This window comes from Argiope bruennichi, chromosome 4 (assembly GCF_947563725.1).
Source record: "Argiope bruennichi chromosome 4, qqArgBrue1.1, whole genome shotgun sequence".
Taxonomy (NCBI): domain Eukaryota; kingdom Metazoa; phylum Arthropoda; class Arachnida; order Araneae; family Araneidae; genus Argiope; species Argiope bruennichi.
In genome coordinates this window covers 143,079,713-143,102,118 of record NC_079154.1, presented here as the reverse complement: position 1 = coordinate 143,102,118, position 22,406 = coordinate 143,079,713, and the positions used below count along the sequence as shown (strand labels likewise).

At 32.2% G+C, this 22,406-nt stretch overlaps 1 protein-coding gene across 4 annotated transcripts in view; it reads left to right on the top strand.

The window, feature by feature from the left end:
- The window catches only part of LOC129965901 (uncharacterized), a 142,197-nt gene that overhangs the window by 63,134 nt on the left and 56,657 nt on the right, over positions 1-22,406 (top strand). For all 4 annotated transcript variants that reach the window (XM_056080172.1, XM_056080173.1, XM_056080174.1 and 1 more), the window contains 7 exons: positions 1,772-1,920; positions 3,247-3,465; positions 4,654-4,764; positions 5,365-5,500; positions 10,088-10,272; positions 13,887-14,090; positions 16,577-16,675. In XM_056080172.1, the coding sequence (XP_055936147.1) occupies positions 1,772-1,920; positions 3,247-3,465; positions 4,654-4,764; positions 5,365-5,500; positions 10,088-10,272; positions 13,887-14,090; positions 16,577-16,675 (1,103 nt within the window). The remainder of the gene's footprint in view (positions 1-1,771; positions 1,921-3,246; positions 3,466-4,653; positions 4,765-5,364; positions 5,501-10,087; positions 10,273-13,886; positions 14,091-16,576; positions 16,676-22,406) is intronic.

Here is a 22,406-nt window from a genome sequence, read left to right as displayed (position 1 = left end):
TACAAAATGTATGCCTTAAAAATATTTGCAAAGGTAAAAGGGTAAAAAGAGAAGAATACTCTTTATTCTTTTATTGATTTTTAATGGATTTTAATCATAAAAACAAAATCTTTTTATAAAAAAGTCTTTCTCAAATTATTTTTTAATTCAAACTATGTTTAATTATATATAATTATATTTAATTTTATGATATTACTATATTATAAAATTATACAAAACTAAAACATTGTAATCGTCAAAAATTCGGGCTCTCTATTTTAGTTAATATTTACGCTTCAATCCAGAACATATATTTATGTCTGTCTCTATGTTAATATAACTCAGAAACGAGTTACCTAGATATGGTATGTGGTAGAACATGGTATGGGATTTTAAGACAACCTTAAATTGCTGTCAAATTTTAAGTGATATATAGCAAAGGGAAGTCTGTCCGTCCGTTGTATACAATGATTGAAAAGCAGATTGAAGTACAATGTGAAGAGTTCATTCTCAGTTGATCTATGTTTTCACAAATATTTGGAAGAGATTACCTATAAAGGCTATAAGATAAAGGAATAGATTTTTTGTTATTTTTACCCTACAGTTGTCGAATTTTGCCAAATTCCTTTTAAATTCGGTAGATGGGAAAAGATGTTATTCTTAAATACGAATACTTTGATCGGTTCATTTGAAGAAGGGCCGCTCTTTCCAAACGATCCACTCATCATTATATAGCATCTCAAAAGATTCAATCCAAATATATTCAAATTTCAAGGATTGAGTTTATTTCATTGTACGAAATTCATAAAATACTTCCCTCCATTTTCTTTCATGTTTTAAAATTTAAAGTGTTACTTATGATGATCCATTTAATCATGTGAACTCAAAATTTTGTATTCTGAATATGTGGACATACGTTTCAGGCATTCAACGACATGCAAAGATGTCCTGAAGTAGGAAAAAAGTGTTCATTTATTGATATATTTCAATTAGAAATATATTTCTAGATGCAAAGTTTCATTTAATAAGGCAGGTAATTGTACGAAAAACTTTGATTTCTCTAGGGATTAAAAATAAAATTCAGGACATCTTTGCATGTCGTTGAATGCCTGAAACGTATGTCCACATATTCAGAATACAAAATTTTGAGTTCAGATGATTAAATGGATCATTATAAGTAACACTTTAAATTTTAATACATGAGAGAAAATGGAGGGAAGTATTTTATGAATTTCGTACAATGAAAACTAATAGTTTAAGGTTTCCTTGACTGTTGATGGTATGTTCTGGCCTTTTCGTTTTTAATTTTAATTTTAGTGCTATTTTTTGTTTTTATTGTTATTTTTGTTATTGTATTTTTACTTTGTTGTGGTTATTTTCTTCTAATTTGTTGTTTTGTATTTCCTTTCTGTTAAAATGGTATATCTCTTGAGCATAATTTCAGGGGATTTTCGGGTCACGAGGAATCATTATTAGACAATGTCTGTATGTCCTCACAGAAAAAATCCCTTTCTTTGAATCCCTGCCTGAGGGTGACCCTTGAAAAAGTCTTCAGGCCGGATTCTTTTTTTATATTTTTTATAGTTTTTTTGGTTTAATTTTTATTTTATTTTTGTTTTTCCTATTAACTTGATTTTAATACTTTTGTGTATATATATATATATATATATATATATATATATATATATATATATATATATATATATATATATATATATATACAGTACATTTAAGCCATCTCTTGGGGCCCTTTTCAATAATAACTCATCCGAGCCAAAAACTTTTCCTGCAGGACTGGAGATCAACTCCGCAAACATCAAGCGATGGGTGCGCGAGGAGGACCTCGAGAAACTAGAAGGCGCCGTCCTCGAAGGCTACGGGGAGAAGGTGGCCTCTCAGAGAACTGACAACGCCAAACTGCAGAAGTACATAGAGGACCAGGTGAATCTTCATATCTCGACAACTTAAATTCTTGTATAAGTGCACCCAAATGAGAAATAGATGGCTGATGTACTTCATTTAGATTTAACTCGACACACTTCTCATTCATACAGACGCATTGACTAAGCTTCAGCGCTCTTTTGTATATTAAGAAAGAAAGTAGAGAATTTTGGTTAGAAGCTCTGACGCTGCTGATTGATTCAGTTTTCAAAAGTGTCTTGACACTGTTGAGTCATTATCTTTTCAAAGTGTTTTTAAGAGCCGAACAGATAAAAGTGTCAAAGAGAGATATCATAGATATACAGAGGAACTTTGAAATTTTAATTGAAATGAGAGGTCTTTTTACCAACATATACCCTAACACTGTTCGAGAGCTATATTAACTCCCTCGAAAGCTGCCTTCAGATATGTTTTTGGACTTCAGAAATATCTAGCATTATCATCAGCATGAATCTTCTCCCTACATTCCATCTTGTAGGCGAATCATTTCCTTTTTCAGAATAAGAGAGAGATGAAGATCACAGCAGGAGCGGTTTTTTCAAACATCACCATTTCATGATGTGCTTTTCAACACATAAAGCCGGTACGATTAGATACAACACCGGTCCGCAAGCATCCATTTTTCATTTGGGCATGCCTTAAACAAAAGTTATTTAGAAAAACATTTCTATTCTTCTTCATTAGACAGAATTCAAGTAGTTTTTGAAGAAATTTCCAATGCTTTTAAAAAGCTTCGTTGCCATTTAAAAGAAATTCCTCAGCAGGTGTCGATCTCTTTGTTTCAAAACAATCTTTATAATTGAGTAGCGAGTTCATGTGATCATTTTTAAAGCAAGCAGCATTCAGCTTTATTTTCTGATCTCGGATCTTTTTTCGTTCTATAAAGCAGCATTTCATACTGATTACAGGGATTTTTTTTTCTTCTAAATGACTGGAGAGCATCCATATTAAAAATACTCTTGAATAAAATTCTTAGTTAAATTCTATTTTCAAAAACTTAGTAAAGCAATGTTGAGGTAACTAAGTTCAGAAATAATTGTTTTTTTTTTAAAAAAAATGACAATGGATTCCTCCAATGCCTGTTATGGCGGCTCTTAAAAACTCAAGTTTACTGTAGAAATTAGAAGTAGTGATAGAATTGTAATTGCCAAACAAAACAATGCCTATTCGCATCTTTTTTATTAGCTTTCCCATTAAACTCTGAGGATTTAAAAAACTCGATGAATATAAAAAGAGTTGAGGAAGATACACATTTCTCTCGTTCTTTGTATATTAGAAGGTTGTTTAATTTTGGTCAGAATTAAAACTTCTCATTCTTTCTTCTAGGTTCCAAAACTTGTGCGAAAAATCGAGGCCATACATATTGCCGTTTCAAACGACGACTTGACCGAATTGCAGAACCAGTTGCATGAGACGGATAATATGGTGCTGGCCAAAGATCATTTCGGAATGGCTCCTATTCACAGAGCTGTGCTTATGAACAAGCCAGAGACACTCGCCTTTCTCATAGAAAGGTTCCCGGAGACTGTCAACGCCAGGGATAAGGTATGTCAGGGAATGATGAACCCATAATTAGTTCTCTTCATTCATAACTGGTGCCTTTTGTTAACTTTTTTTGCAGCTGTTTAACCTTGTGCCGCATTGAATTGGAGTTTTCTTTATATACTTGAATTCAGCTGCATATTAAATACCAATTAATTGTGCCAATTAAATTCAAGAAATAAAAAAAGTAGTAAATTTAGGAAATCCCTAATGAATTTAGGTGTTACACTTCTTATTTGGGCCAAATTAAAAAATCAGAAGGAAATAGAAGCACTATGAAGATCTTACAATATATTATGCGCACCACAGTTGTTCTATCAGACGTCACTTTGTGTCAAAAACTTCTCATGAGGCTACCACGAAGGTAAATTATCTGTGAAACATTCAATCTGTTAGGCAGATACTTGAAATTTGTAACATCTTTGATCGCATAGTAACTTTGGAAAATTTTATTAAATATGCTGATATTACAAGATATTCTCAAGGAATGCTAGTGTGCGTTTTGCTATTTTTAAATAGCTTATTCATTATATCTTGTCTCGGAGACATGAGTCACTAATAATCCAAATATTTCCCCGCTTGAAAAAGTTCTTTAACAAATTGAATTCGGGCCAGTGACACATATCACTTTGTGGCTTCTGACCAACCTGTTTCATTGTGGTGAGAAATTATGATTTCGAATCTGCCCAGTCAAAGTACACCTAGTCAAAGTTAAAAATTCCTCTCATTTCTGTCAAGGTCATGTCCGGCCTACCACATTTGTTTACCATCTGTTAACCTAATTACGGAAAGAGCCATCCGTCATCGGTATTAAATACTATAAATAATTAAATTAATCCGAAATCTTGTTAATTACTCAAAATTCCGAAATAATGGCCATTGTTTTGTTTTTTGCCAATTAATGAGGTTGCAACCTCATTAAAGGTAAAGGTTAAAGGTTTAAATGAGGTTGCAGCATATCATTTGGTGTTTGGTTGTATTTTCTTTCAATGATTTGTCTTAACTAATTGATTGTATCTGATATTGAGTAAGAGATGACTGCATAAATAGAGCTAATTTGAGCAGCATGTTAGCCGTAAGTTAAAAATGGTTATTGTAATAGTTATTTAAATAGATATTACATATTTTACGATGCACAGTTTAAAAATTATGACACTTTTTCTTAAGACAGAATGTTTCTGTTCATTTTAGGAAGGGCGCACTGCCCTGCATTATGCAGCAGCCATGTCCAGAGAGCCCGGGGCTTCGAATTACTTCAAGATACTCCTGGAAGCTGGGGCGGACCCAAGGATCAGAGACAATGTAAGGAATTTTGGGCATCTCAATAAAATTATTCTCGTGTGTTTTATCTCAAGAAGATAAGAGAATTTCAAAAAAAAAAAAAAAGGAAATATGCTGCTGAAAATTCCAAATTATCAAGTGAGAACAATTTTATTTGACAATAAGAATAGTCATGAGCCAAAATTGAATGCGTGCTCCAATTTTGGCTCTTCTATGATATATTGAAACCTCAAAATCATCTTAACAAAAGGGATTGAACTTCGTCCCATGATCATTCGGCAAAGCAGGGAACTTTTGAGGTCTAGATAATGACAGAAATAAGGTTTTTGTGAAAAAAGCCTTGGCTTAAAAATTTTCTGAAAAGGCACCTATTTATGACTAACGTTGACTAATTATTATGAAAAATTATAATAAAATATCCACTCAAATGTAAAAAATATTTATAATAAAGTAAATTCAACTTTGTTGGACGCTTATTAAAATTTGTCCTAAAAATTTTTTCTTTCTTACTCATTTGTAGCCGTATTATATTTTTTTAGTTTTAATTAATGAAAACTATTTATTGATACGATAAGAATGCATTCGGAATTTAAGTCCTTTCTCTTGTCTACCCCTTTACAGCAAGGTCGATCTCCGGAGTATTATCGCACTCATCACGTGCCGATCCCCCACAAGCTCAACCAAGCCCAAAAGTTCGGCAAGAAGCAAAGGAGCAGGTCGGAACCCCCACCCCAGCAGCGGATGAAGAAGTTGCCGGGTAATTAACTCGCCTTACTTCTAAGCATCTTTATCATGCGGTTAATTATAGAAAATCATCCTCACCTAAAAAATACGATTTGTTCAAAATTGCGAAAAGAATTCTCTGAAATAATGAAAATGGCGTCGGTTCCAGTACCCAACAATGCGGTAAAAAGTATGAAAGATTGAGAAAATTCAGTTCTTCTGCTGTGAAAAATTCCGAATCGATGCTGAATTTTCAAGTTGTACCGATTCAGTTGGAAGCTGCTATGAATGCTAAACAATGGGGTCAATTCATGGTCACGTGTCAGGTACCAAACAAACCGCTTCTGTTCAATTTTCAACCGTCTGCTCATGTCGTGATGTCTGCCGATAACGTTGACAAAACCATTGTGTAGTAAATATTACGCTAGCCGATCAATTATTAAAAACTTCTGATTTTTTTTAAGGATATTATTTTAAATTATTTTCTCCAAATTTTCTTAGTTATATTTATTTCTTATATTAAAATTTTAATTAGTATTTTCAATGGAATTATTGTTTTTGCATAATTAATTAACATCGCTTTTTAATTCGTTTGGTGCTTCTTTATTCTTCCCCCCCCCCTTCCTTTTTTTTTATCAGAAGGTTACATTTTGACAAATGACTATGACAGTGTTTTTGAAAAATTACATATGTTCTTTTTTACATATTGTTTAAATAGTATTGAATGTTGAATCTTATGAATATAGTTCCCCCAGTTAGTTCTTTTAAAAATAATTATTACTCTGAGATAAGTTAATATTTTAAAGCTTACTAATAAAATTATTATATATTTTTTCTTATGTAATTACTTTTATAAATATTGAGACTTTGAAGTTTTCAGTTTGCTCAGAGGAAAGAACATGAAATTCAAATTAGTATATATTGAATAAATTATGTTTACAATTTCAAATTATGAAATATAAAAGGTATGGATACCTTTTTTTAAATCTATGCAACTTATGAATAAATAATTTCATTTTAATTTGTAGATATCATTAAAGGAAAACAAACAAAATCACGCTTTCATAATTTTTATTTACACATTACAAATATATATAGAGAGAGACAGAGAGATAAAATATATGTAATAATTATTTGAAAAATATGATCAAATGTATGTTTCAATGTACTCACTAATTCAAAAAACTAAAAAAAAAACTATTTACTATTTATCAAAATTTATTTTTCTAGACACTTAGAACTAATATACACACAGTATGTCAAGAATGTCAATGTAAATGATGAAATCAATTTTATTCAACAGAAACATCCTAGATACTAAAGAACAGTTTTTTTTATCACTAATAAAAACATAATGTTGAACAATACACTTTTAAAGCAGAACATTTATGAAATTTTTTAAAATGCTAAAGTTACATTCATAAAATTACATTGAATGAATATAATAAAATAAAACAAAAACATACAATACAGTAAATTTAATAAACAAGAATAAGGTCATGATATATATATATATATATATATATATATATATATATATATATATATATATATATATATATATATATATATATATATATATATATATATATATATATATATATATATATATATATATATATATAGAGAGAGAGAGAGAGAGAGAGAGAGAGAGAGAGAGAGAGAGAGAGAGAAGTTAAATAGGATTTAAAGAGGAGTTGAAAGAAACACTTTTATGCTTTCATAGAATTTTATAATTCAAAATTGATATGTTAAAGAAATAGAAAAATAAAAGTGAAACATGCATGTAGCAATGAAATTGTGAATAAAAATTATATAATAAATGCTGATATGGATTTTCAATGAAAAGTCCTTTATTTATTAAAATCGAAATCACTGAGGTGCACAGTGTTATAACAGGATATTATGATGACAGTCAATTTCAGTTTAAATACAATAAACTATTGACATTTCATTTTTAACAATAGAAAAGTTGTTTGATATAAATTCACTTTGAATCCATCACAAATCTGCAAATGTAATTAGAAAACTAGTAATATTCACTTCCACCTAAGTTTAGCATTATAGCAGTTGTTATTTTTGCAACAGAAGTTTGTTTACTTACATTAATTAAATTTAGATAAAATTTTGTAAAAAAATGCAATGTAATATTTATGTAAACATTTTAAAACGTTCTAAGCATATTCAAAATTATCAGAAATTTCATCAAATGTGAATAAAGTAAATTAGAAATACACTCACGATTTTGTTTGATTGTTTTTGACGGCAAATCGCTTACCGATTTCTTTTTCTTCGAAGAGTTTTTCTAACAAATTACTGGTACAACTATATTTAATAAATGGATACACACTGAATGAATTCTTCAAAATGATCGGAGCATTCACCGACTTCGAAGGCTTGAAAAAATCTATACCAAAGCTATCAACCCAAGTCAGGATTGTTGAAAGGAAAATAAGAAAACATTTTATCATGACAGTCACTCTTGTGTTTCGCATAAAAGCATGCATCCATCAGCACATCAGTATTTCCTTTGTTAGCACATAATAAGAGGAAAGAAAATGACTCAAAAATTATAACTTCAAATTTAAACAAAAAATCCGCTTCATACTTGACGGAGAACGTTAATGGCAGACTTATAGACGAAAGCGGTGCGGATGAAACGTAAATGCCATGCGCAAGAAGTACATGGCATGTGACGTCACATGAATTGACCCCATTGAAATGGCGTGAGTAGATGTATTGATTGAACAAGATCTGATAATTTGATTGCCCGAATGAGGATACATTCCATTCAACTAGTAAATATTCCCACTAGAAATTATGAGCAAAAAGATATTCCATAACTGCTAGTCACATAAAAATTCGCTCATTCTGACAATTACAATTACGAATTAATTTGTGGTCATTTTTAACGAATCGAAATTATATTTTAGCTTCTCTTCCTTATTTAAAAAAGGCGGTTTCATCAAGATAATTTAGCAGATTTGCAACATATCCTTTAAACGTTTGTCTGATTACACGTGGAACTTGGTTTGCAATCTAATTTTCCTTCCTTCAGTACATAATTTTGAGATTCGGCGCAGTTTATTCAGATACTTGATTTTGAGTGAAAATGATATCCGAATACTTGCTTACTTGAGAAATGGTTTAATCTCTGTGATGTTGAAACCAGTTTTCGGTAAACAATTTCTCCAAACTGATCGCTATTGCGGCAGCATAAAGCTGTAACTGTGTGCTATCTTAGAAGTGGCGATCACGATACATCTCTACTAATAATAATGAAGAATGTATGTGTTGGCAACTCAATAGGCCTGACTGTTTGACCTACAACTACCAAATTAGGTATATGTAAACCTTGGAACGTAAAAATGCGCGCCTCTTGGCGATTTTTTTTTAAATTTTAGTTAATTAAAAATCAAGCTGTATTTTAGCATTTTTCCGCGATTTCAAAAATATTAGTGTATTAAAATAAATTCAACACCGTTTCCAAAGTTAAAAAATTATCTTTTTAATGGCCCCAATTTAATAGGCATGCAAACTTTTCATGAATTTTGGTAAGTTTTTAAAAACATTTTTTTTTTTTTTTGCCTGATTTCCAACACTAGATACATTATTGTTCTGAAGCTCGAACAATTTTCATTCTTTTCTTCAAAAATTTAATTGCGTGCCTTTTTCATTTGTTGAAAGTTAAATAAGAAGGATTCTGTTTAATATATGTGTACTTTACAAGGCGGATAAGAAAGTGGTTACAATAAGACTGAGTCCCACCGGGGTACCTCAGATTTGTGGATGAGAAGCTTCCGGCATGGTGGTTGGGTCTCGCTAGAAATGGTGTGGGGCCGACTACCCCCTATCAAAGATGGTACGTGTTTCCCACGGAAAGAGTTGTACCGTGGCCAGTGATGGTCCTTAGGACTCAACTATAGTTCCCGCCAGTGCGATCGAGGCGGTCCAGTCATTCTGAGTTCACAGTATACCTCATGGCAGATCAGATCAGTAAATATAGGATTACAATACTGCGAAATGAAGAAGATAAATAGACTGGACATTTTTCTTTTTTATAGCATTATGATTTGTGGTCTCCTTTTGAACAGTTAAAGCACACAATAAACGCGTAAAACAATTAAAATAACACGGCTTTTATATCGATCAGTTTAATGGAATCGTGAAGATGAAGCTATATCTAAGAATTTATCTGAAATCAAATATAACCAATATTAACAGCTGATTTTCTTAAAATCAAGTAATTTCAAGAAAATAATTTTCGGAAATCGTCATAAACAACATTTATTTAGCCTTCTGTTAGTCGCACAATCTATAAAAGAACTCCTTGCCGAATGATATTTTTTTCCAACTAATAACTGATTTTTTTTCGACCTCTCCACATGTAGGGAACTGTAAGATATTGCTTGAAACTGGAGGGGGGGGGGCTGAATTTGTTTCAGTAGAAACTTCAGTTTCTTGCCTCTATCAAAGATGTCGGCCGTTTGGTGAACATTTAACAGATGCTGAACGTCTCGCGAATGTCAACTTTATTTAGTCTTAAAGCAAACGGAGGGCTAAAACAATCTGTAGATATTTATTTTCAAGCATATTTATAAAGCAATGTTTTAATTCACAGGCATCAGTGGCGCAGGTAGCTCTCTGCCTCAGATGACTATGGACAAAATTAACAGTTGGTTACAGAATGGTGACCTGGAGAGCATAAAGGACTTCGTGCACGAAGGATACGGACAGCACATCGTAGGTAAGACTTCCTGGAATGAAGATCTGAGGCAGTATCTCAAGTCTCTGCCACACTATCTGGTAAGTCCTCTTAACTTTACACCTGTGCTGGGTTTTAGATAGATGTGTCAATTATTTATCGTTTACTTGACTAAGATATTCTTTTGAGTCAATACTATGATATTTTTCTCACTTTCAGTGATGCAAAAGGAACCTTGTATAAAGCTGGAAAGCCTAACCTAGAGAAAAATTTAAGCTCGCTCACGGAAACAACTCAGAATCTAATTAAAAAAGTTTTTTAAGGAAGTTAGTATTTTGAGGTTCCTATAAATGGCATTAAACTGAAGATTTCGGCTCAGGCACCCTCAAGTTAGAGTGGCTTGATAAGAAGTGATATGATGATTGGATGGCTCTTGATTTGATTTCTTTAAAGTTATTAGAGATGATCTAGAAAGTTTTTAAAGGAAGTCAATGTTCAATTTTATCAATTTTTAGGTAATTGCATATGATCATACATCTCATGCACTATGGAAATTCGTCATGGTGCGAATAATTTTATTCTGTAGAATCTGAATTCCTTTCATTACATTTCAATCCGTTGGCCCCGGCTAAGTATATTGAAATTAAACGATGGATTTACTATAATAGTATGTCCTTATTTTTCTTAATGAGATTAGGGAGTATCCTCTAGTGAGGGTTGAAATTAAATGAATTGTCCCAGTTGCTCAAATTTGTTGAAGCATTGTAAAGAGCACTTGTTTATTATGTAAATAGTTTTACGCTGACTTGTTTGATTAAGATAGTTATATCTAACATTTCTGGGTATAACTCAGTTGAACAAATCGGAGCTGCTTCAAAATCAAGATTTTTCACTGCAATACGATAAACCCAGCTTTCTTGCCATTGCTAAAACGTGTAGTGAGTGTATGCCTTCAGTAATTCAAGTTGCATCATAACAATGATATTGATATAATTATCTATTGGCTACACATTCATCTTAAAAAGAGGATAAAAAAAACTGTGATAAATAGGGTTCTTGAAGATGCTGTCATAATACTGTTCATTCATATTGGGCTTAACCAGTGAAGAATAGAATTCTTCGCGAATCATAGATCTGAGGGTTTCAGAACAACCTCTTACAGAAATGTCGTAAAATAATGCTGTAAGGTTATCTTTTGAAGATGTGGCCCAAGGAAACTGACAAAATATTTCATTATTCTACGATGGCCACAGCTAACATTATGGCATTTTTTTGTTGCTGAAAAGTTTTTAAGTAATATGTAGATGAAATAAAAGAAATCTATAATATTAATTGAACAAAAGTTAATTCTCCTATCGGTAAATTAATTTACTGATTTTAATGCAAAATTTCACTTTTAAGTAAGTTGAACAACAACAGTCAGAGCCATATCGATAATAGGTCAAAAAGGGTTTAAATACTCCTGATGCCAATCTAAAAGCACCATAAAATCGAAACCTTAATGTGTTTACACACACGCTATCACAAAAACACCGAAATACCCTAAGTGATATCATTTAGTATATTGTCTTATCAAAACTGAAAATCTTCCCCGCAATTCCTTTCTGCTATTTGAAGGTGATCTGACTCGTAGCATTTTGAATCTCCGTGTAGGTGATGTCAGAAAATTTGATTTTTCTGTAATAATAGGATTCTTTTAGCCATTTTTTCCTTCACCAAATAGTACAGTTCTATTTCCTCGATAAAAGTCTTAAATATGTTCAAAATTTTTGAAACTTAACTATCAGTTAATAAATGTATTTAATTAAATTGTGATTCCATATAATGGCACCACGCTCATAAGGAATTTAAGAAGACATATATACACGATTTCTAATATTTATGTTAATAGAATGTAAAAACTGTTAAATCATGCATACAATAATCCTTTTCGCATATCACAATACATAAAAAGAAAAAAAATATTTTCTTATTGAATATCTGTTGCTTGAACGAAATGCAAACTGATGAAGCACTGAAATAAATGAGCTGTAGAAATTATGCAAAAGAAATTATCGAAAAATATGAAAATTCCTATTCCTATCCTAATTCCTTCTGAGGATTGAAATTAAATATATTACAAAATAAAAGCGGAAGTGAAATTTTGTTTCTGAGTAAATTCCCAAAGAGAGCAATTTTTTTAATCATAATTTTTACATTAGAAAAGTACTTGATTGAATAATTTGAGGATTCATCATAAATCAAAATCGTAACGCAATGTATTAAATTGAATTTTAAAAATAAAGAAAAAAAATTGTACAAAAATTGAATTGATACCATTAAAAAGGTTTTTTTTTTAAGTTTAAAATAATGCATAAACCATTTTTGTGAAATTGTTTTGGAAGATACGGCTAATAATTTTCATAGTTATGTTATAAAGTTCATCGCGAAAATTCAATTTACTTTCGTTCTCGAGTAAGCTTTTTGTTTGACATCTATTTCTTGATTTCTTTTACATCCTCTTTCTTCTCAGTGAATGGAGATTTGGATGATTTGACGAGAGCCCTCTCCAAAGCATTTCTAATAATATTTTGCAGCTTTGTCAATTAGCGAAACTGAATTGATTGCAATTGTAAAAATGTTTAATGGAGCAGTCAGGAACATTTTCGTTTTGTGATTTGTTTAGACTTGATTGTGATATTAAGTAATAAGAGCGATTTCTAAACAACATGCATTAGCGTATTATTCACAGTTTTAACGGTTTTTGTTTTTTGCGATTAATTAAACATTTACGAAAGAAATCACTGCGATCCTTCGTGCATATCTCAAATTTCGGAGAATCCTCCTGATAACTATATCATTTATTCCGATTCACTGTCTTGGAATCATTGACACCACTCCATCATTTCAGTTCACCACTGTTCTTTTAATATTTGTGATATTTGTAATGCAACACTAATAATGAGAAATTCATAACTAATACAAATAATGAGGGGATTTAATACTCTCTTCTGCTAAGTTCCGTTGGCATATTGAAAAGGATTTGGTGGACCATCTAGCGAAATATGCTACTAAAATTTTAATCTCTCCTGTTCCATTCAACGATATAAAATCCTGCTACATCCAGCCTTCAATTAAAATAGCAAAAACAGTGGAACCGTAAAGAGGCAACTAAGCTTCAAGCAAAAAAGACCTAATTGATTGTTGGCCTAATTTGCCCAATGGAAAACTCGACAAAATTCATAACAGATGAAGAACTGGCCACACGTAGCTCACATACAAGCATTTGTTGTTGTAGGAACTCGCACCTCAATGTATGCCAATATTCTAAAACAGTAATCAACGCATCTACTGATTTCTTTCTCCTACATCACATTAAAAGATATCCTTCATGAAATTCTCCAATTCCATTTTTTTTTTTTTTTTTACTCTTTAAAAAATGATTGGCTATTACTATTTGTTTTGGATATTGTACTTTACCTGGCGACTAATTTTTAGCAGACTTTGCAAGCTGATGCTTCCTGAAAAGAGACATAACTTATAAACAGACTTTTAAGATTTTCACTCTCATCATATTTTTGGCGATTGAACCGAATAATAAATGGTTCTTGAGCCAATAAAATCCATCAAGCTAAACTTTCGCGTCTAAGGTTGAAGCGGCCTATAAAACGATAAGCCGTTTCTATAAAAAAAAAAAAAAAAAAAAAAAAACGTTTATATAAACATCTATTTCCAGATGAGTCTGGGCTCACTGTTCCACGCAGTGGAGAGGGGCGACCTGCAAGCGCTGGACAAGCAGATCGGAAGTGACGAGAATCTCCTGAAGGCGAAGAACGCCGACGGCTCGACAGTCATGCATCATGCCGTTCTCCACGACCAGCTGAACGTCGTCAACTACTTCCTGGACAAATACCCGACACTTCTCAACATCAAAGATAGGGTGAGACATTATTTAAATAAACGAGCATTTTTACGATGGACAAGGTCATATCTTCTACGACTATAGGGTCTACAACATGTCCTCTACCAGATAAAATATCCGGCTTTCAGGCATAGAGCGGTGTCTGTCAGTGGTCCGCTGTGTATCCTGATCAACCGAAGGAATTGCAACATGGGAGTTCTCTTCATTCTTTTAAAAAGAGTTTCATTTCCATAGTCAGCATGATGCAACAGCAGTCTGTGCTTTGCTTGTCTTGCACTTTGCTAGTCATATATATATATATATATATATATATATATATATATATATATATATATATATATATATATATATATATGCGTTTGTATGCAATTAGTGGTAGATGCTAATGTTTTTCTGTGGCGTTGGGGAGGGGGGGATGAACTTTTTGGCTTCAACCCTGTACCTTAATCTTTCAGTTACGCCAGAATCGAACACATGCTTTTCAAATTCTACGTCATTATGACTCATAAAATGAATTGCATCGCCACTTATCGACGCTATTTTGTACTATTTTTCATTTAGTAAATTTCCAGCACGTGACTTCAAGTTTCTGTGACTCAAATTTCATGCCATTCTGGCCCTGCACAACTCTTTAAGTACAGAAAGTTGAATTATAACAGCTGTGCATATTTAGCTTTACTGTATTAGAGAAAAGTATTAAGCTGATGGGCGAGCACTTGTTCGAAAATAGATTTTTCGAAATTGGCAAAGTCAATGGAATTTAAATACAGAAAATAAGTTGTACAATGTCAAACCTACAATAACATCATTGATTTCTTCTCTAAGTTGGAGATACGATGCCATCCTAACCCGATCAAGGATTGATCATTCGAGGCTAATCTACAAATATCTACTTTTCTCAGATCCAACGTGTAGTCCACCAACTTGCTGTCTTTGTGGAGACATTTTAACTATAGAACATGTTTAAATAGATAGTTCAGGTCTGTCTTCTTTACGTTGTAAGCATTTTAGCTCGGATATTTGCGATCTGCACGTTCCCATTCCTAATCGGTCAAAAATCATATCAACATGTTTGCATTCTTTAAGGAAGCGGGTATTTTATTCACTTACACTTCTTTAACTTCTTTTATCTCAGCTTTTATCCCATCTATCTGGTTTTTAGTTCACCTTCTGAATAAAATTACAATTATGTTCTGAACCTTCGAATAAGCTTCGGCACGGTTTATCCTATAAAAGCATCTTGTGCCAGAATAAAACCCACATCTTCATCCTCAGTCATTCGGACACAATTAGAATGACCAACAATAAATCATTAACGAAAATGTATAAGACATTTATTTACATCCAAATTGTCGCTTTTAACATAGCAACATAATTGCATAAACCACATCAGTCGTTTTTCTTTCGAAATTGCATTTATGCTATTTTTACATTCTTCTCGCTATTTGATCAAACGATGAGAATAAACTTCATATTTCATTTTCGATTTTGAGGGTGAAAAACTTCTCTCGCAAAAATTACCACTTTACAGAAGTTTTCACAGCTGGGAAAGGGTATAAAAGTCCTGAAACCATGAATCTCAGAATTACCTGGAGAGAAAGTCGTTAGCGTGTCAATAGAAGCGTTATAATTAATGCTCTTACATGTTATGTGAATTCTTGGTTATGAAGAATGTTGTCTCCATAACAGCATTTTTTGTTAATCCGTTGACTTTTAAATATGCATAGAGGAATTATGAAGCAATTTATTTTGGCTTCTCTCGATAATAATATTAATAAGTGTTTGAAAACAGATGTATAAATTTCAGTAAGTAAAATTCTTATAAAGACAAACGTTTTTATTTTTATTCAGTATTTTAATGAACTTGTAAATAAAGAATGAAAAGAAATAATATTTTAAAAATACGATCACATGTTAAAAATTTGATATTTTTAACAGTTTATTAGATAAAATAAAAGTAGGAATTTATTTTCAATTCAATTTTTCTGAAAGGAATTGAAATGAAAATAGGAAGTATACGTTCTAATTTACAGCACCAAACTGCTACATTCATTTTAGTATCGTATTTTCAAACAGTTTAATGAATGGATAATTTGCCAAACGATTAAAGTAATGAATATATGCTGGTCATGTTAAAATGCGATAAGTGCTTTATTTTATGCTGTAGATTGTTAATCTGCAATTTTGGATAGAATGTTTTTAGTTGACTATCAACTGATACACATTCTGAGAGCGTTCTGAATTTGGTCTTTCAAATGCCAGAACAATTTACTTGCTGCATACAAAAACTTAAAATTTTAATAGTTCAAATATTTTAGTTATCAAAAAAGATTAAGCATATTTCAAAAACTCGCTCTAATTAACTCTGAATAATGCATTCAAATATTCTGCATTGTCTCATAAGTAACTCAACACTCTCTTTGTAATTTCATTTCAATGCATATATATATTTATTGGTATGGCTTTATGGAGTATTTCATCTTAAACCGATTTCTTACTCGCAGAATGGGCGAACTCCTCTTCACATAACCGGACAGCAAAAGAACCAATACCTCTACACGCTCCTCGCAACGTCCGGGGCAGACCCCATGATCCTCGACCAGGTAAGGATTGTTGAATGATACCTTTTGTGATTACAAAATATTTAAACAGTTCAAGGGCACTTTGAAAATTGTGTAAGAGACTAAATTTAGCATTTTACAAAGTTGTCTAGCCCTCTCGCGCTGTTAATTATTATGAACATGGATTCTCTAAAATTTCATAAAATATCAGCCTCAAGAGGAAGAGTATTCGAAAAAAGAACGAAAGTTTTACGGATGTATGACTTTTCCGTACCGATCATAAAAATGTCAATCAATAGTCATGTTCACAAGACGGCTGTGTTACTGATAAGAATCAGTTCTGCAAGCGGTTACAACACTTTAAACTTTATCCAAAAGTTTTCACATTTGGATAAATTTAATATGATGTTTAACGCCATTCCGAATACATTAAGGATATGTTCTTTAAGACAATTTCATGCATTTTAATACAATCTGAATGCTTTGCCCTTTGTGAAGATTGCTTTTCAATGAATTTATTCAAAAATGTCTGGTTAAAAATCAAGGCCGAATGATATTTCTTCTCATTAAAATACTGTATCCACTTCGAAACACTCATTATTTCTTCTATATTTTAAATAGTGAATGCATTACTTTATATAAATATAACGATTTGCATTAAACAAAAACGTTTTGGTTTCTTCAATTTCTGCTTTATTGCTTCTTGATTCTTTTGTTTAATTCAATAAGTTTGGACAGTGAAATATATGTTAATTAAATATAGACATTTAAAAAAAAATGTTTATTAAGTTTGAAGCATAATTGAATTAGGCTAGTGATATTGGAATGATTTGTAAAGAGGGAATAGTTGCAAAAGCAATTCTTGAAATGCCGTAAGAAAAGAACTTCCAAATACGGATGATATATTTCCATGAGATGACGTTTATATTAGTTTCGTCTGACGTATTATATTAAAACGTTTCAGATTTCACTTTTAATTTCAATTCCAGTTTTCTTCATTCTGGTGCTTCCTGTTTATTGCGTCATCTGTGGTAGCATCAAGTAATCAGAAAACTGTCATGTGATTGCGAAAAGCGTATCATGTTCTTAACAAAGAACACATCAGAAGACAATTCAAATTTTTTTAAAAATATTTATTGACATACACAAAAATCGTATAAAATAAAAATTGCACTAGGGTTATTTTTTAAAATGAAGGTCGGTTTTGAAATAAAAGTAAAGAAAATATAAAAACACTGTAGAATTTCTCTTTCACTTACTATATTGTCTTATTAGTTTAACATTTATCATCTTCTACGTCAGTGTCTAAATAAGTGCAACCCAAGAATATCTTCAGGAGGAAAAAATGTCCATTTCTAGGGACAAGTTCCGACCAAATGGGGAATGGTAGAAAAAGTCATATTTAAAAAACTTATATTTCAGTCGGACAATGCGGTCTTTCATCAATATTTTAGTTTAGTTATATTAACGTCCTGCTTTAAAGCAACACTAGGGCTATTTTGGGACGAACTTCGTCATTTTGAACCAAATTTCAGATGACATCCCTCTTTCCAAATTTCCACACTACACCAATGGGAGGACGTTTGGTCCCGACGGATTTAACGTGCAGCAGACTTACTTACACGAAGGTCCTTCGGTGAAATCGGGTCTCCAGCCTGAAACCCTCCAGTTCAGAATCCGAGATCTTACCACCAGGCCACTGCGGGCTTTGCATCAATATGAAGCAATACGATACTGCTTGAGAGCTTTCCGAACCACTTCGGATTACTCGGCGAAGTTTTCTTTCTTACTGTAGGAAATCGAATGGATTGGTTATTCTATGCGGCGTAAAGTCCCATAGCAAACATCTTGTCTATCCCAAAATACTATTACTATGATCTTGAGTTTTGAAAGTGTCTGCTTCGCTTTCACTTTGACCGACATTCCATTGACGAGAGACATCCGTGTTTCATTCCCTGTGATGATAGGAATTAAGCTTTCCACATCCTTATTATAAACATGCAAAACTGTCGCTGTTAGAGCATATATATATATATATATATATATATATATATATAGCACCTGTCGATAGCACTTGTAAGCCCTCACAGTTTTTTTGAATCCTGCTTTTGAAATTGTGGGAATTCTAATGAGAGCTTGAGAATTGTTTAAGGAATTCAAATGGCTGCATCAAAGTGCCGATAATTAATTACAGGCGCGATTTAACGTGGGGGTTTACCTGATCTTCCTTTCAGGATTACCCACTTTACCTATTAACGAAACTTCAACCGTAGGGGATCCGCAACTTTCCTTGCATTTTGAAGACCATCCATTTTCTTCCCCGATTATACTAAGCAAAACCCGTGAAAGGAAGTAGAGTCTTAATTTGCACAACGAGTAGCAGTTATTTTCCCACACGTTCGTTATTTGAAACAGGTATTAACAAAAGGACAATTATTTGAAGTAATATTCATTTATTTTAAGTAACTTACACTTGCAGTTAGCAGTGAGGATAAAAGTATATTTTTTTCATCATTAAGATAAATGCTTCATTTTAAAAATGTATTAATATTTTGAATATTATGCAGTAATTTATATTTATAATTAAAATCTCTGTAATGAATTGGGATTTGTAAAGAGGCATTCGTAATAATTAGAGTTGTTTATTAAAATTTGTATTATTTCATGCCTTTGAACGACCCGTAAATGATATTTTTCTGAATATTATAAACGAAATTAAAATTCATGTTTACTTTCGGTACTTCATATCCCTACTAGTTGTTTCCTTTTTTATTTCATTCCTAAGTTTTCGGTAAAAAAATCTTATTATTTAGTTTACTCATAAAAACAGGCTTTTAAATTCTTTTGTTATATTAATTACTTCTTTTCTAAATGCAAGAGAATCTGACTTTCTTTTCATTATCTATGCGCGAGAAGAAAGAAGATCCTTTTCACATTACAATTGCAAACATATCTTACTGATTCAAAGGAAAACATCCTTTGGACTAAAAGCCTTCTTTTTCTAATGAAATTTCAGAAGACGGGGAGAGAAATAAAGAACTGGAACCCTTGATTTAATTAATTAATTTTAGAACTTCAAATTGATTCAACGATAAAAACTGCTCAATGCTTTTGAAGTGGGTTTTTTTTTCTTCTTCTTTTTTGTAAAAGGGCAGCAATGTGTAAAAAGAAGTAGACACTATTCGTGAAGAAAGGTTTCACCGTCTTATTATCACAAGTGGGTGTTCGTTAATTCTTCAAAAAATGAAATTGAGAGAATTCAGACAAACTGATAGAACTGATTTGTAAAAACAAGCTTTTATTTGAGTATTTAAAAGCAAATTTTCTTTGTTTTGGTGACTTTCTACTTTTGCTTCATTTTTTTTCACCATATTCTCAAAACAAAAAATTAAAATTGAAAAATATAAATATATATCTGGGTTTGGGCCACGGATCTGCATTCCTAATCGATGAATCATTACTGTTATTTAGGCTCAAATAGAAAATAGACATAAAAGTAAACTTATATTATTTCTTATTGCAGCGATTCTCAACCTGTGGGGCGTGCCCCCCTAGAGGGGCGCAAGCACACTAGAAGGGGGGCGCGAGAATATCCAAGAGAAAATATTATTTAAAAGAGAAAAAGAGAAAATATTATGACTGAAAGGAAAGCACACATACACATAGAAAACAAAATACATTTCGACATATTTAATAACTTATTGAAGTAAAACAACTTATTTAATCAAAACATACTAGATTAAAAACAAATTTAATAATTATTAGTGACTTCCTTGGGCCTGTCTTGCAGAGCAAAGTTTTTCGAATGTAAGGCTTAATACAGTAGACTCCCGATTATCCGCGGGCGGATTATCCGCGGTGCGGATTATCCGCGCCTGCCGCAAAAAGTTTTTTTTTTTTTTACTGATTTTTTCAAAAAGGTGCAGTTTTACAGTTATGCTTTTGTAATTACATAATACATTACAGTATTAAAACAGTACATATGTATTAATTTTTCTGTGTATCCTTGACGCCTCTCGTAAGTACAAAGCACTTTTCTGTTTTCATTAACAAAATGCATTTTAGGTTAATTTTGAGTGATATACTGAAATATTAAGCGTTAGTTAAACATTTCCTGCTGTTTATTTTACTTTTTATTGTACATAAAACGATTTTTCAAAGTTGGAATGACTGTTTTCTTTTTTGCTATACCCGTTTTTAGCTTTTTTCGGATTATCCGCGATTTTTGTTATCCGCGGCGGCCGCGCCACCCAATTCCGCGGATAATCGGGAGTGTACTGTATTAGAAATAGCCAGTCTCAGTATTCGAATATGTCGACCAAGTGCCTCACTTTCATCACAAATAAACTATCGCAAAAATTCTCGGCCTCCTGTCTGTTTTCTTCTTCTAGGAAATGGCGATTTCTTCTCTTAATTCATAAACACGTTGCAAAAATTTCCCACGTGATGACCATCTTGCCTCGCAATAAAATAGTAACGCTGAATGTACTGAACCTATGTTTTCACAAAGTGCGGAAAAGATTCTCGATTTCAGGGGTCTCATTTTTATATAATTTACTACGATTACAACTGTAGTTAACACAATATTCAAACCAGGACTCCTTTCTTTCAAAGCCAAAGTTTCTCTGTGGATCATGCAATGTGTGCACCGAGGCGAATTTTGTTTTAAAAGTGCTTGTATATCTTGGAATCTTTCGGACATTGAACGAGCACCATCGGTGCATATTCCGACGCAATTTTTCCATTCTATGTTTGCCTCGTTCATAAAATCATTTAAAATAGCAAATAATGCGAGTGATCATGTTTTGAGTTCTATTGGTTTGCAGAAAAGTAGTTCTACTACTGAAATATTACCACAAATTCGAACATAGGCAATTAAATGAACATCTTTATTACTATCTGTTGCTTCGTCAAGCTGTATTGAAAACAATTTGTCATGCAAATTGTTATGATTGTTATTGCTTGTTATATGATTTTAATTTTAATTCGAAGAATTCTCTGGACGTACTCACTATGAAGCGTTTCCGAATGTCGTTTAAGTTTATTAGGTTTCATGCTGTCTGTGGCCAACAATTTTGAGCAAATGATACACAGGGGCCTTTTTTCTTCATTTACTTCAGTACTGGTAAACCCAAAATTTAAGTATTCTTGAGAATATTTCCTTGATTTTATTTTCGGAACCACGGTCGTCTGTGTACTTGTTGAAGCTTGACTATCGTCTAATGCTTGCTTGCTTCCGCTTAAAAATTTATTCATGAGTCTGCATAAATCTGTTGCCTTGAATATTTTATATGGTGAATTGCAATTAACACGAAAACATACATAACATACAAATTCACAATTGATTCGATAGCGATAAAAGGATCGACTCGAATGAGACTGGCTGGAATTGAAACTTGCGTATCGAATATTTTCCTTCTTCTTATGAGAAAACATTTACTCCGCGTATGCTCGAGACGGTCTCGGTTGTTTGGATTCCCTTGCACAAACATTCCTATTTTTTTCATTTTCGTTTTGTCATGCTTCTGTTTTATTTCTTTTTTTATTCTAAAAAACGTATTCCCCGTTTCTAAATTTAGCTCACCCCGTCTAGGTTAACTTTCATTGGGGAATTTTTCTACTTTCATATTCTTTTAACGTTATCTATGGCTTTCAGTTCAAATATAATATTTAAATTTTCTCCGCTTTCATTCGCTTCATCTGTTCACTGTCCGCTTGTCCAAAATGCAAGATGTGGTTTCTCGCCAACATTGGCTCACTTTTACTCTTGGTT